General features: G+C 38.4%; 1 protein-coding gene across 1 annotated transcript in view; it reads left to right on the top strand.

Annotated features, from left to right (window-relative positions):
- Positions 1-406: 406 nt before the first annotated feature.
- svop (SV2 related protein) overlaps positions 407-14,081 on the top strand; it is a 36,997-nt gene continuing 23,322 nt past the window's right edge. The window contains exons 1-5 of the mRNA XM_062958353.1: positions 407-500; positions 4,724-4,899; positions 5,934-6,019; positions 11,526-11,624; positions 13,674-13,745. Coding sequence (XP_062814423.1) covers positions 466-500; positions 4,724-4,899; positions 5,934-6,019; positions 11,526-11,624; positions 13,674-13,745 — 468 coding nt within the window. The 5' untranslated portion in view covers positions 407-465. The remainder of the gene's footprint in view (positions 501-4,723; positions 4,900-5,933; positions 6,020-11,525; positions 11,625-13,673; positions 13,746-14,081) is intronic.

The raw sequence follows: 14,081 nt of genomic DNA, 5'->3' as shown, positions 1-14,081 counted from the left end.
TGGCCTGTCCTTTTCCCCGCCCCTTTTCCCTGCTGTAATCCGCGTAGGGGGCGTGGTTTGTGCGTTCCCTTTCTCTAGCCGGCGTAGGGGGCGTAGCTTGTCCTTTCCGATGCTTTAGTCAGCGTAGGGGGCGTGGCTTATCCTTTTCCACGCCTCTTTCTCCTGCTGTAATGAGCGTAGTGGGCGTGGCTTGTCCGTTCCCTCTCTCTAGCCGGCGTGGGGGGCGTGGCTTGTCCTTTCCGATGCTTTAGTCGGCGTAGGGGGCGGGGCTTATCCTTTTCCACGCCTCTTTCTCCTGCTGTAATGAGCGTAGTGGGCGTGGCTTGTCCGTTCCCTCTCTCTAGCCGCGTAGGGGGCGTGGCTTGTCCTTTCCCCGCCCCTTCCTTCCCAGCCCGCGTAGGGGCGTGTCCCTGCCGTGTCCCCGCCCCTTCCGCCGTGCCGTGTTCCGGCATGTGAGCGGCAGCCATGGAGGAGGACCGCGTCCAGCTCCGGCAGCTCCCGTAAGCCTCGCCCACGCGCGCACACAGGCAGGCCCCGCCCCTTTCATGGCCTGGTTTTCCCGGGAAAAATTCCATGCCTGCCTAGGTCTGTTTTCCCGGGAAAAATGGGGCCCTCCTCCGCTTGATTGACAGGAGGGCTGGATCACCCTCATCCTCAGGAATAGGAAATAACACAGATAAATGTATCTCATAGGAGATCATATAGATAATATAGGTGAGATTAGAGAATGGGAGACAATATATCATAGATAATAATAGATATTATATAAATCTATCTGTGTAAATGCATAGAGATACAAGTAGTTACTATATTTACATTATATATTATATATATCATAGTACATTTAAGTATTATACATATTTATAATGTATTATAATATATCATAGGTAATAATAGATATATAAATATCAATATAAATGCATAGAGATACAAGTAGTTACTATATTTACATTATATATTATATATATCATAGTACATTTAAGTATTATACATATTTATAATGTATTATAATATATCATAGGTAATAATAGATATATAAATATCAATATAAATGCATAGAGATACAAGTAGTTACTATATTTACATTATATATTATATATATCATAGTACATTTAAGTATTATACATATTTATAATGTATTATAATATATCATAGGTAATAATAGATATATAAATATCAATATAAATGCATAGAGATACAAGTAGTTACTATATTTACATTATATATTATATATATCATAGTACATTTAAGTATTATACATATTTATAATGTATTATAATATATCATAGGTAATAATATATATTATATAAATCTATCAGTATAAATGCATATATATATACAAGAAGTATATTTATATTATATATAAATAAGAACTATATTTATATTATATATTATATATCATAATACATTTTAGTGGCTATTATATATATTATAATATATTAACGTACTTATAATAGATAATAATACATTAGATAATATATCATAGTGTCTGAATTAATGTATAAATAAATATAATACTATATTTACATTATATATTATATATATCATAGTACATTTAAGTATTATATATATTATATTATAATATATGAACATACTTATAATGTATTATATCATTGGTAATAATAGATATTATATAAATCTATCAGTATAAATGCATATATATACAAGTACTGTAGTTACTATATTTATATTATATATAAATATAAGTAGTTATTATATATTATAATATATTAACATACGTAGATAATAATAGATTAGATAATATATCATAGTGTCTGGATAAATGCATAGAGATACAGTAGTTACTATATTTATATTATATATTATATATATCATAGTACATTTAAGTAGTTATTATATATAATATATTAACATTACTGATAATATATGATAGATAATAATAGATTAGATAATATATCATAGTGTCTGGATAAATGCATAGAGATACAGTAGTTACTATATTTACATTATATATTATATATATCATAGTACATTTAAGTATTATACATATTTATAATGTATTATAATATATCATAGGTAATAATAGATATTATATAAATCTATCACTATAAATGCGTATATATACAAGAAGTTACTATATTTATATTATATATTATATATCATAATACATTTTAGTGGTTATTATATATATAATAATATATTAACGTACTTATAATAGATAATAATAGATTAGATAATATATCATAGTGTCTGAATAAATGTAGTTACTATATTTACATTATATATATATCATAGTACATTTAAGTATTATATATATTATAATATATGAACATACTTATAATGTATTATAACATATCATAGGTAATATAGATATTATATAAATCTATCAGTATAAATGCATATATATACAAGTAGTTACTATATTTATATTATATATAAATATAAGTAGTTATAATATATTATAATATATTAACATTACTGATAATATATGATAGATAATAATAGATAATATATCATGGTGTCTGTATAAATGCAGTATATACAAGTAATTACTATATTTATATTATATATATTATATATAATACATTTTAGTAGTTATATATATTATAATATATTAACATACTTATAATAGATAATAATAGATTAGATAATATATCATATTGTGTGGATAAATGCATAAAGTAGTTACTATATTTGTATTATATCATAGTACATTTACTATGTATATTTATATACTATGTATATATATCATAGTACATTAAAGTATTATATATATTATATATTATAATATATGAACTTACTTATAATGTATTATATCATAGATAATAATAGATTAGATAATATATCATAGTGTCTGTATAAATGCATATATATATATATATATATATATATATACACAGTTGTTAGTATATTTATATTATGTATTATATAATACATTTAAAGTTGTTATATATATTTAATATAATTTATGTACATACTTATAATGTAATATAATATGAGATTAGAGAATTTGAGGTAATATATCATAGAATAGATAATATATCATAGTGTCTTAGATGATAATATATTAGATAATATTACATAATAATAGGTAATGTTAGGCAATTATCATGATGTATTAGATAATAGGTAATAATATATTAGATAATAGATAATACATCATAGTGTCTGTATAAATGTATATATATGCAAGTAGTTATTATAAATGTATTATAATATATATATATACATATACATATCATAATGCATTTAAGTAGATATATATTTATGTATATTATATACATACTTATAATGTATTATGTATAAGAAGTTTATTTATATATGTTATATAATACAGTAGAGTCTCACTTATCCAACACTCGCTTATCCAACGTTCTGGATTATCCAACGCATTTCTGTAGTCAACGTTTTCAATATATCATGATATTTTGGTGCGAAATTCGTAACTACAGTAATTACTACGTAGCATTACTGTGTATTGAACTACTTTTTCTGCCAGATTTGTTGTATAACATGATGTTTTGGTGCTTAATTTGTAAAATCATAACCTAATTTGATGTTTAATAGGCTTCTCCTTGATCTCTCCTTATTATCCAACATATTCGCTTATCCAACATTCTGCTGGCCCGTTTATGTTGGATAAGTGAGACTCTAATGTATTGTAATATAAAAGCAACTATATGTAATTTTATATTATATATAATACTAGCTGTGCCCGGCCACGCGTTGCTGTGGCTTATGGGAATTCTTTGTTAGGTAGGTGGAATAACAGTGAATAGCTTTGTAGCCTGAAAGCCTGGCCATTTTGTTATGGGAATCCTTGTTTGGTGAGGTGGAATAGAAAGGAATAGGCTTGCTGCTTGGAAGGTTAGGTAGTTGCCTTTTAGGGGGGTAGAATTGTAATGAATAGCCTCGGTGGTTCAAAGCCTGGGTGCTTGCTACCTAGGGGAAATCTTTGGTTGGTCAGCTTCAGAGTAGTATCACTGTTTCAAAGCCTGGTCGCCTTTTGCGAAGGTTAATCTTTTATTGGTCGGGTTGAATTGCACTGAATATCCTTGCAGCTCCAATGTCTGGCTGTATTTATTATTTTGTATTTTATATATATATATATTACAAAATATAGAAAACATGGCAATAAGAATAAGAATAGTAGAAGTTCCCGCCCATGGTCCCTGTCCCAAAAAATACTTTGAGTTCCGTGCGCATGCGTATATTGCCTGTTGTGGGTTTTGGCCTTTTTTTGGTGTTGTGATTGTGTTTTTTGTGTGATTGTGTTGTATCTTACTGGAGGCAGGGATGATGGATCGTGTTGCCAATTTTAGAGTTTGGGGGGTGTTGGGTTTTTTTGTTTTGTGAGTCGCCGTGATGCCAAAAGCCTTTTATATATATAGATGTTGTCTACATGTAAGTAGGTGTTATGGATATTAAATATATTATAACACGTGTAAGTATATATATAATTATAACATATTATAACATATATGATATAAATAGTTATGTATGTATAACATCAAAATATATGTGTGTACTATATATAAAATATGTGTGTATAATTATATATAGCATATATATTATATAATATATTTATTATATATAATATTACACATGTGTAATTATATATATAACATATATAATATATTATAGATCTGTACATACAATTTTTAATCTATACATAAAATAAATAAACAAGGGGAAGCCTTGACAGACAACGGGGCGGATTCCCGCTCACCCCGTACTTCTTCCTTTCTTTCTGTCGTTGCAGGGTGGTCAAGTTCCGCCGCACGGGGGAGAGCGCCCGCTCCGATGAGGATGTCGATGCCGCAATTTCCGGAGAACACGAGGTCCACATCGAAGGGGTCCCGGCCGTGGCGGCCATGGAGGCCGTGGAGCTGGAAGACGGAAGCATCGTGCCCAGGGAGTTCGCCAACCCCACTGACGGTATCTCAATAAATACAATAATAATATATATATACATATAACATATATATATATATATATATATATATATATATATATGTGTGTGTCATATATAAACATATATATATGTGTCATGATCTCTGATCTTTGACATCTCCGGACACAGAGCAAGCGCTGACAAAGAACAGATGCCAGCCATAAAACCTCTGGTATGTGAGAGCCCCTATATATATGGGCTACAGAGAAGATTCTGGGATTCTGTACAATAAAACCTGTTGGAATCTACCAGCGTGTGTCTTGGTGCTTTCTTCTGTGGAAGACTTACCCACAGCACAACTGGAAGAAGAGAACCTCACAATTTGTACACAATCCCAGAATCTTCTCTGTAGCCCATTTATATAGGGGCTCTCACATACCAGAGGGTAATTGAGGTTTTATGGCTGGCATCTGTTCTTTGTCAGCGCTTGCTCTGTGTCCGGAGATGTCAAAGATCGGATGACTAGCTGTGCCCGGCCACGCGTTGCTGTGGCTGATGGGAATGCTTTGTTGGCCAGGTGGAATAGCAGTGAAGAGCCTTTCAACCTCAAAAGCCTGAACCCTGGCTGTACCCCGGTGCCATTGTGGCCGAGGGCGTTGCTAGGAGACGAAGTGGGTGGGGTCAAAAGGGGGCAGGGCCTACCCTTCCGACCAGCAACCAGGGTTGGAAACGGCTCTTCCTCATTCTCTAATCTGGACTTTATTTCCCAGGTTTACATAGATTGGATGACTATGTCTTTGGTGGCCAATTTGGTGTGATTGGGTTCAGTGGTTTTGTTGTTTACTCAGTCCTACAAACATACATCACATTGTTGTTATATATATATATATATATATATATATATATATATATATATATATATATTACTATATTGTATTATAACATTATTATTCCGGGAGCTTTTAAGGGCTGGTTGATTTACATCACAACATCCCGTCGTGAGAGCCACATCATCGGCGTACGTGAATTTCCAAGCCTTGCCTTCCATCCCATTGCTTTCTCTTTCTTCCTCTTCCAGACACGTTTATGGTGGAAGACGCGGTGGAAGCCATCGGCTTTGGCAAGTTCCAGTGGAAGCTCTCCATCCTGACCGGCTTGGCATGGGCAAGTACCGCGCCACCACGGTCCATCACTCTATCGTCTCTCTATCTGTGTCTCGATTGCAGTGGTTCCCAACCCTTGGGCCTCCAGGTGCTTTGGACTTCAGTTCCCACAATTCCTAACAGCTGGTAAGTTGAAGTCCCAAAGCCCTGGAGGCTCAAAGGATGGGAACCACTGCTCTGTTGGGACATGAAGGTAGGCCTCTCTTAGGTCCATCACTCTACCATCTATCTATGTATCTATCTATGTCTCTGTCAGGACCTGAAGGTAGTCCTCTCTTAGGTCCATCACTCTATCATCCATCTATCCATCTTATATGTGTCTCTATTGGGGCCTGAAGGTAGTCCTCTCTTAGGTCTATCACTCTACCATCCATCTATCTATTCATCCATCTATCTCTCTGTCGGGACCTGAAGGTAGTCCTCTCTTAGGTCCATCACTCTACCATCCATCTATCTATTCATCCATCTATCTCTCTGTCGGGACCTGAAGGTAGTCCTCTCTTAGGTCCATCACTCTACCATCCATCTATCTATTCATCCATCTACTTATGTATCGGGACCTGAAGATAGGCCTCTCTTAGGTCCATCACTCCGTCATCTATCTATCTATCTATCTATCTATCTATCTATCTATCTATCTATCTATCTATCTATCTATCTATCTATCTATTCACCCATCTATCTATCCTCTTCCTCTCTCCATTCATCTAACTACTTATCTATCTATCTATCTATCCATCAATCCATCTATCTATTCATCCATCTACTTATGTATTGGGACCTGAAGGTAGGCCACCCTTAGGTCCATCACTCCGTCATCTATCTATCTATCTATCTATCTATCTATCTATCTATCTATCTATCTATCTATCTATCTATCTATCTATTCACCCATCTATCTATCCTCTTCCTCTCTCCATTCATCTAACTACTTATCTATCTATCTATCTATCCATCAATCCATCTATCTATTCATCCATCTACTTATGTATTGGGACCTGAAGGTAGGCCACCCTTAGGTCCATCACTCCGTCATCTATCTATCTATCTATCTATCTATCTATCTATCTATCTATCTATCTATCTATCTATCTATCTATCTATCTATTCACCCATCTATCTATCCTCTTCCTCTCTCCATTCATCTAACTACTTATCTATCTATCTATCTATCCATCAATCCATCTATCTATTCATCCATCTACTTATGTATTGGGACCTGAAGGTAGGCCACCCTTAGGTCCATCACTCCGTCATCTATCTATCTATCTATCTATCTATCTATCTATCTATCTATCTATCTATCTATCTATCTATTCACCCATCTATCTATCCTCTTCCTCTCTCCATTCATCTAACTACTTATCTATCTATCTATCTATCCATCAATCCATCTATCTATTCATCCATCTACTTATGTATTGGGACCTGAAGGTAGGCCACCCTTAGGTCCATCACTCCGTCATCTATCTATCTATCTATCTATCTATCTATCTATCTATCTATCTATCTATCTATCTATCTATCTATCTATCTATCTATTCACCCATCTATCTATCCTCTTCCTCTCTCCATTCATCTAACTACTTATCTATCTATCTATCTATCCATCAATCCATCTATCTATTCATCCATCTACTTATGTATCGGGACCTGAAGGTAGGCCACCCTTAGGTCCATCACTCCGTCATCTATCTATCTATCTATCTATCTATCTATCTATCTATCTATCTATCTATCTATCTATCTATTCACCCATCTATCTATCCTCTTCCTCTCTCCATTCATCTAACTACTTATCTATCTATCTATCTATCCATCAATCCATCTATCTATTCATCCATCTACTTATGTATCGGGACCTGAAGGTAGGCCACCCTTAGGTCCATCACTCCGTCATCTATCTATCTATCTATCTATCTATCTATCTATCTATCTATCTATCTATCTATCTATCTATTCACCCATCTATCTATCCTCTTCCTCTCTCCATTCATCTAACTACTTATCTATCTATCTATCTATCCATCAATCCATCTATCTATTCATCCATCTACTTATGTATTGGGACCTGAAGGTAGGCCACCCTTAGGTCCATCACTCCGTCATCTATCTATCTATCTATCTATCTATCTATCTATCTATCTATCTATCTATCTATCTATCTATCTATTCACCCATCTATCTATCCTCTTCCTCTCTCCATTCATCTGACTACTTATCTATCTATCTATCTATCTATCTATCTATCTATCTATCTATCCATCAATCCATCCATCTACTTATGTATCGGGACCTGAAGGTAGGCCTCTCTTCGGTCCATCTCTCTATCATCTTTGTATCTCTCTCTCACTCAATGGGTCTTCCTATGTGTCTGTCTGTCTGTCTATCTCTCTGGCTTTCGATACCATCGATCATGGTATCCTTCTGGGACGACTCTCTGGGATGGGTCTCGGGGGCACGGTTTTGTCGTGGCTCCGATCCTTCCTGGAGGGTCGATCCCAGATGGTGAAGCTGGGAGACGCCTGCTCGGACCCCTGGCCTTTGAGCTGTGGGGTCCCGCAAGGCTCTACTCTGTCTCCCATGCTCTTTAACATCTACATGAAACCGCTGGGAGAGGTCATCCGGAGTTTTGGAGTTGGGTGTCACCTCTATGCAGATGACGCACAACTCTACTACTCTTTTCCACCTAATTCCAAGGGTGCTGGACGAGTGCCTGGCCGCTGTGTCTATCTGGATGAGGAGGAACAAGCTGAAGATCAATCCCGACAAGACAGAGGTCCTCCTGGTCGATCGTTCGTAATCCTGACCGGGGTATAGGGTGGCAACCTGTGCTGGACGGGGTCCCACTCCCCCTGAAGCCACAGGTCCGCAGTCTGGGAGTCCGCTTGGATTCATCGCTTACGCTCAAGGCTCAGGCATCGGCGGTGTCTGGGAGGGCCTTCGCACAATTGAGACTCGTGCGCCAACTGCGAAGGCTGATCTGGCCGGGGTGGTCCACGCCTTGGTCACCTCCAGACTGGACTACTGTAATGCGCTCTACGTGGGGCTGCCCTTGAAAACGGCTCGGAAGTTCCAACTGGTCCAACGAGCGGCAGCCAGGATGTTAACTGGGGCCCCTTCCAGAGAGAGGTCAACCCTCCTGTTCAAGGGGCTCCACGGGCTGCCATTTATTTTCCGAGCCCAATTCAAGGTGCAGGTGCTTACCTACAAAGCCCTGAACGGTTTGGGACCATCCTACCTCCGTGACCGCATCTCCGTCTACGAACCCACGCGTTCACTTGGGTCATCTGGAGAGGCCCTGCTCGTGATCCCGCCTGCGTCGCAAGCGCGGTTGGTGGGGACACGAGACGGGGCCTTCTCTGTGGTGGCCCCCCGACTCTGGAACACCCTCCCCAAGGATCTCAGACAGGCCCCGACATTGGCAGTCTTCAGAAAGAACTTGAAGACCTGGCTGTTCCAATGTTCCAGATTAATAGGAAATCTCCAACACCAAGTCCCATCAGCACTTTATTAGAATTAAGATCACATATCGCACTCTGCACTTGCCCTAGAAGCCTTATATATCACCTGTCACATCAGCACTTTTAATCTTGTACCCATTACTCTGGCCCGGCCCAGTTCTATTGTGTTTTAGCGTATTGTTTATTGCTTGTTGTTTATACTGTTTTAATTGTTTTTAATTTGCCTTTTGTTTTGTATTGTTATATTGTGTGTTGAGGCCTTGGCCTTTGTAAGCCGCATCGAGTCCTTCGGGAGATGCTAGCGGGGTACAAATAAAGTTTAATAATAATAATAATAATATCCCACAAGGCTTGCTTTGGGCCCTTCCACACAGCCGGATAACCCAGACAGGCCCTATATGCCAGGTTTTCTGCTATATGAAATCTGCTATATGAAATCTGCTATTAAATGACATTTTTATCTTGTATTGTTGTTTATATTGATATATTGTATTATTGTTTTATCTTTTTATATTGTGATTGTATTGTGTTGCTTATATTTTGTTCTTATGTTGTTTGGGCCACTGGCCCATGTAAGCCGCCCCGAGTCCCCGTGGGGAGATAGTGGCGGGATATAAATAAAGTTTTATTATTATTATTATTATTATTATTATTATTATTATTATTATTATTATTATTATTATATACAGTAGTCTCTCACTTATCCAACATAAACTGGCCAGCAGAACATTGGATAAGCGAATAATAATAATAATAATAATAATAATAATAATAACTTTATTTTTATACCCCGCCTCTATCTCCCCGAAGGGGACTCAGGGCGGCTTACATGGGGCCAAGCCCGAATAAAAACAGTAGCAGTATAAAACACAGCAATAGACAACAACTTGCACAATAAAAAATAAAAATAAAACATTAGCCAATAAAAAACAAGAACTAATAAAAACATGGATTAAAACTGAGAGATTGTAAAAGTAGACTGGGTAAAGTGCACCATATAAATATTGTAGACACAAGGTGACTGATAAAGTGCTGCAAATTCTGGAAGTGCAAATTGGGATGGGAATAGGCCCTGTGTCTATATCGAGTTGATATGTTGGATAATAAGGAGAGATTAAGGAGAAGCCTATTAAACATCAAATTAGGTTATGATTTTACAAATTAAGCACCAAAGCATCATGTTATACAACAAATTTGACAGAAAAAGTAGTTCAATACACAGTAATGTTATGTTGTAATTACTGTATTTATGAATTTAGCACCAAAATATCACGATATATTGAAAACATTGACTACAAAAATGGCTTGGATTATCCAGAGGCTTGGATAAGTGAAGCTTGGATTAGTGAGACTCTACTGTATATACACACACACACTTATACGTATACATACACATACATACACCCCACTTGCCTAGTTTCCAACAGACCTCACAACCTCTGAGGATACTTGCCATAGAGGATACTTCACTTGGGTCATCTGGAGAGGCCCTGCTCGTGATCCCGCCTGCGTCGCAAGCGCGGTTGGTGGGGACACGAGACAGGGCCTTCTCTGTGGTGGCCCCCCGACTCTGGAACACCCTCCCCAAGGATCTCAGACAGGCCCCGACATTGGCAGTCTTCAGAAAGAACTTGAAGACCTGGCCGTTCCAATGTGCCTTCCCAGATTAATAGGAAATCTCCAACACCAAGTCCCATCAGCACTTTATTAGAATTAAGATCACATATCGCACTCTGCACTTGCCCTAGAAGCCTTATATTTCACCTGTCACATCAGCACTTTTAATCTTGTACCCATTACTCTGGCCCGGCCCAGTTCTATTGTGTTCTAGCGTATTGTTATTGCTTGTGGTTTATACTGTTTTAATTGTTTTAATTTGCCTTTTGTTTTGTATTGCTATATTGTGTGTTGAGGCCTTGGCCTTTGTAAGCCGCATCGAGTCCTTCGGGAGATGCTAGCGGGGTACAAATAAAGTTTAATAATAATAATAATAATAATATGTCTACTCCGCTGACCCCGTCTCCTCCCTCTGGGCCCTTGCAGATGGCCGACGCCATGGAGATGATGATCCTGAGCATCCTGGCCCCGCAGCTGCATTGCGAGTGGCGACTCCCCACCTGGCAGGTGGCCTTGCTCACCTCGGTAGGTAAACACTGGAGCGCTTGTGCCTTCTGTCTGCAATCCCGAGGCGTCCGGCACACTTACTGCTATTATGTTTACTTATACCCCACTTTATCTGTCCTGAACAAGACTCAACGTGGCTATGTATCTATTATTATCTGTCGGGTTCCCTTCTCCCAGTTGTGATGTGGGTCAGTCTTCCACCAGAAAAAGCACCAAGACACACGCTGGTAGATTCCAACAGGTTTTATTGTACAGAATACCAGAATCTTCTCTTTGGCCCATTTATATAGGGGCTCTCACATAACAGAGGGTCATTGAGGTTTTATGGATTGTTAGGTTTTCTTCTCCCAGTTGTGCTGTGGGTCAGTCTTCCATCAGAAGAAAGCACCAAGACACACGCTGGTAGATTCCAACAGGTTTTATTGTACAGAATACCAGAACCTTCTCTTTGGCCCATTTATGTAGGGGCTCTCACATACCAGAGGGTCATTGAGGTTTTGTAGATTGTTAGGTTCTCTTCTTCCAGTTGTGCTGTGGGTCAGTCTTCCATCAGAAAAAGCACCAAGACACTCTGGTAGATTCCAACAGGTTTTATTGTATAGAATACCAGAACCACCTCTTTGGCCCATTTATATAGGGGCTCTCACATACCAGAGGGTAATTGAGGTTTTATGGTTGGCCCATCCAAGACACACGCTGGTAGATTCCAACAGGTTTTATTGTACAGAATACCAGAACCTTCTCTTTGGCCCATTTATATAGGGGCTCTCACATACCAGAGGGTCATTGAGGTTTTATGGCTGGCCCATTTTATGGCTGGCATCTGTTCTTTGTCAGCCGACCGGAGATGTCAAAGATTGGAGGTCATGACATCACGCCCCCTCCAAAGACAGTCCTCCCCCCTTGTTTGTGTGGGTGAAACCTCTTGATGAGTGTGGGTGCATTTATGTCAGAATCCCTGACCCATTCTGATTCACTGGGAGGAAAATGCTTCCACCTGACGAAATACTGGAGGGTGTTTTTCCTGACTCTGGAGTCTAATATTTCCCCCTCCTCATAGTGTTGGTTGCCCCCTTTCATGATGGGTGGGGGTGCCATTGGGAGCTCTCAGGAGCTGGTTTGAGGAGACTGAAGTGGAAAACTGGGCGAATCATTCTGTAGGATTGGCGGAGTTCGAGTTCTGCGATGACTTCATTTACTAGTCTTTTGACCGTGAAGGGGCCAATGCATTGGTATGTGAGAGCCCCTATATAAATGGGCCAAAGAGAAGGTTCTGGGATTCTGTACAATAAAACCTGTTGGAATCTACCAGCGTGTGTCTTGGTGCGTTTTCTGGTGGAAGACTGACCCACAGCACTACTGGGAGAAGAGAACCCGACAATTTGTACAGAATCCCAGAATCTTCTCTGTACAAAGGGGCTCTCACATACCAGAGGGTCATTGAGGTTTTATGGATTGTTAGGTTCTCTTCTCCCAGTTGTGCTGTGGGTCAGTCTTCCATCAGAAAAAGCACCAAGACACTCTGGTAGATTCCAACAGGTTTTATTGTATAGAATACCAGAACCTTCTCTTTGGCCCATTTATATAGGGGCTCTGACATACCAGAGGGTAATTGAGGTTTTATGGTTGGCCCATCCAAGACACACGCTGGTAGATTCCAACAGGTTTTATTGTACAGAATACCAGAACCTTTTCTTTGGCCCATTTATATAGGGGCTCTCACATACCAGAGGGTCATTGAGGTTTTATGGCTGGCATCTGTTCTTTGTCAGCCGACCGGAGATGACAAAGATTGGAGATCATGACATTATCATTATGTTTTTTTATATCCCGCTTTATCTCTCCCGAAGCAGACTCAAACCTGCTCTGTATCCATTATTAGTATTAGAATGTATTATTATCTCATTATTATTATTATTATGCAAATACTATTACATTGTGTACGTCATTGTGTTTGTCGGGGTGGCCATTGTGTATGTCGTTGTGTACATCAAGATGATCATTTTCTAATTTCGAGATTTCTGCGACGAAAACATCCCTGTAGCTAACCAAGCGTCTTCACCGCAGGTCGTGTTTATGGGAATGATGTTCAGCTCCACTCTCTGGGGAAACATTTCGGATCGATACGGAAGGAAAACGGTAAGTCGATCAGGGAGATGTTCACATATATAACGTTCATTCATATTATTCATCTTGCATATATTATAATATTTATCACACCAGGAGGGACACAAAACGCCATTGCCTGGGACATGGCAAGTGTTCCTCCTCTGTTCCCTCCCTGTTAAGGTATGGTTTTGTGTTGTTGTGAAATTTTACTTATGGTTTAAAGCAGGGGTCCCCAAACTAAGGCCCGGGGGCCGGATGCGGCCCTCCGAGGTCATTTACCTGGCCCCCGCCCTCAGTTTTATAATATAATATATTGTATATACATATAATATTGATAATAATATTATAATGTAATACAATATAACA

Source organism: Anolis carolinensis, chromosome X (assembly GCF_035594765.1).
Source record: "Anolis carolinensis isolate JA03-04 chromosome X, rAnoCar3.1.pri, whole genome shotgun sequence".
Lineage (NCBI taxonomy): Eukaryota > Metazoa > Chordata > Lepidosauria > Squamata > Dactyloidae > Anolis > Anolis carolinensis.
This window is presented reverse-complemented; position numbering and strand designations above follow the sequence as displayed.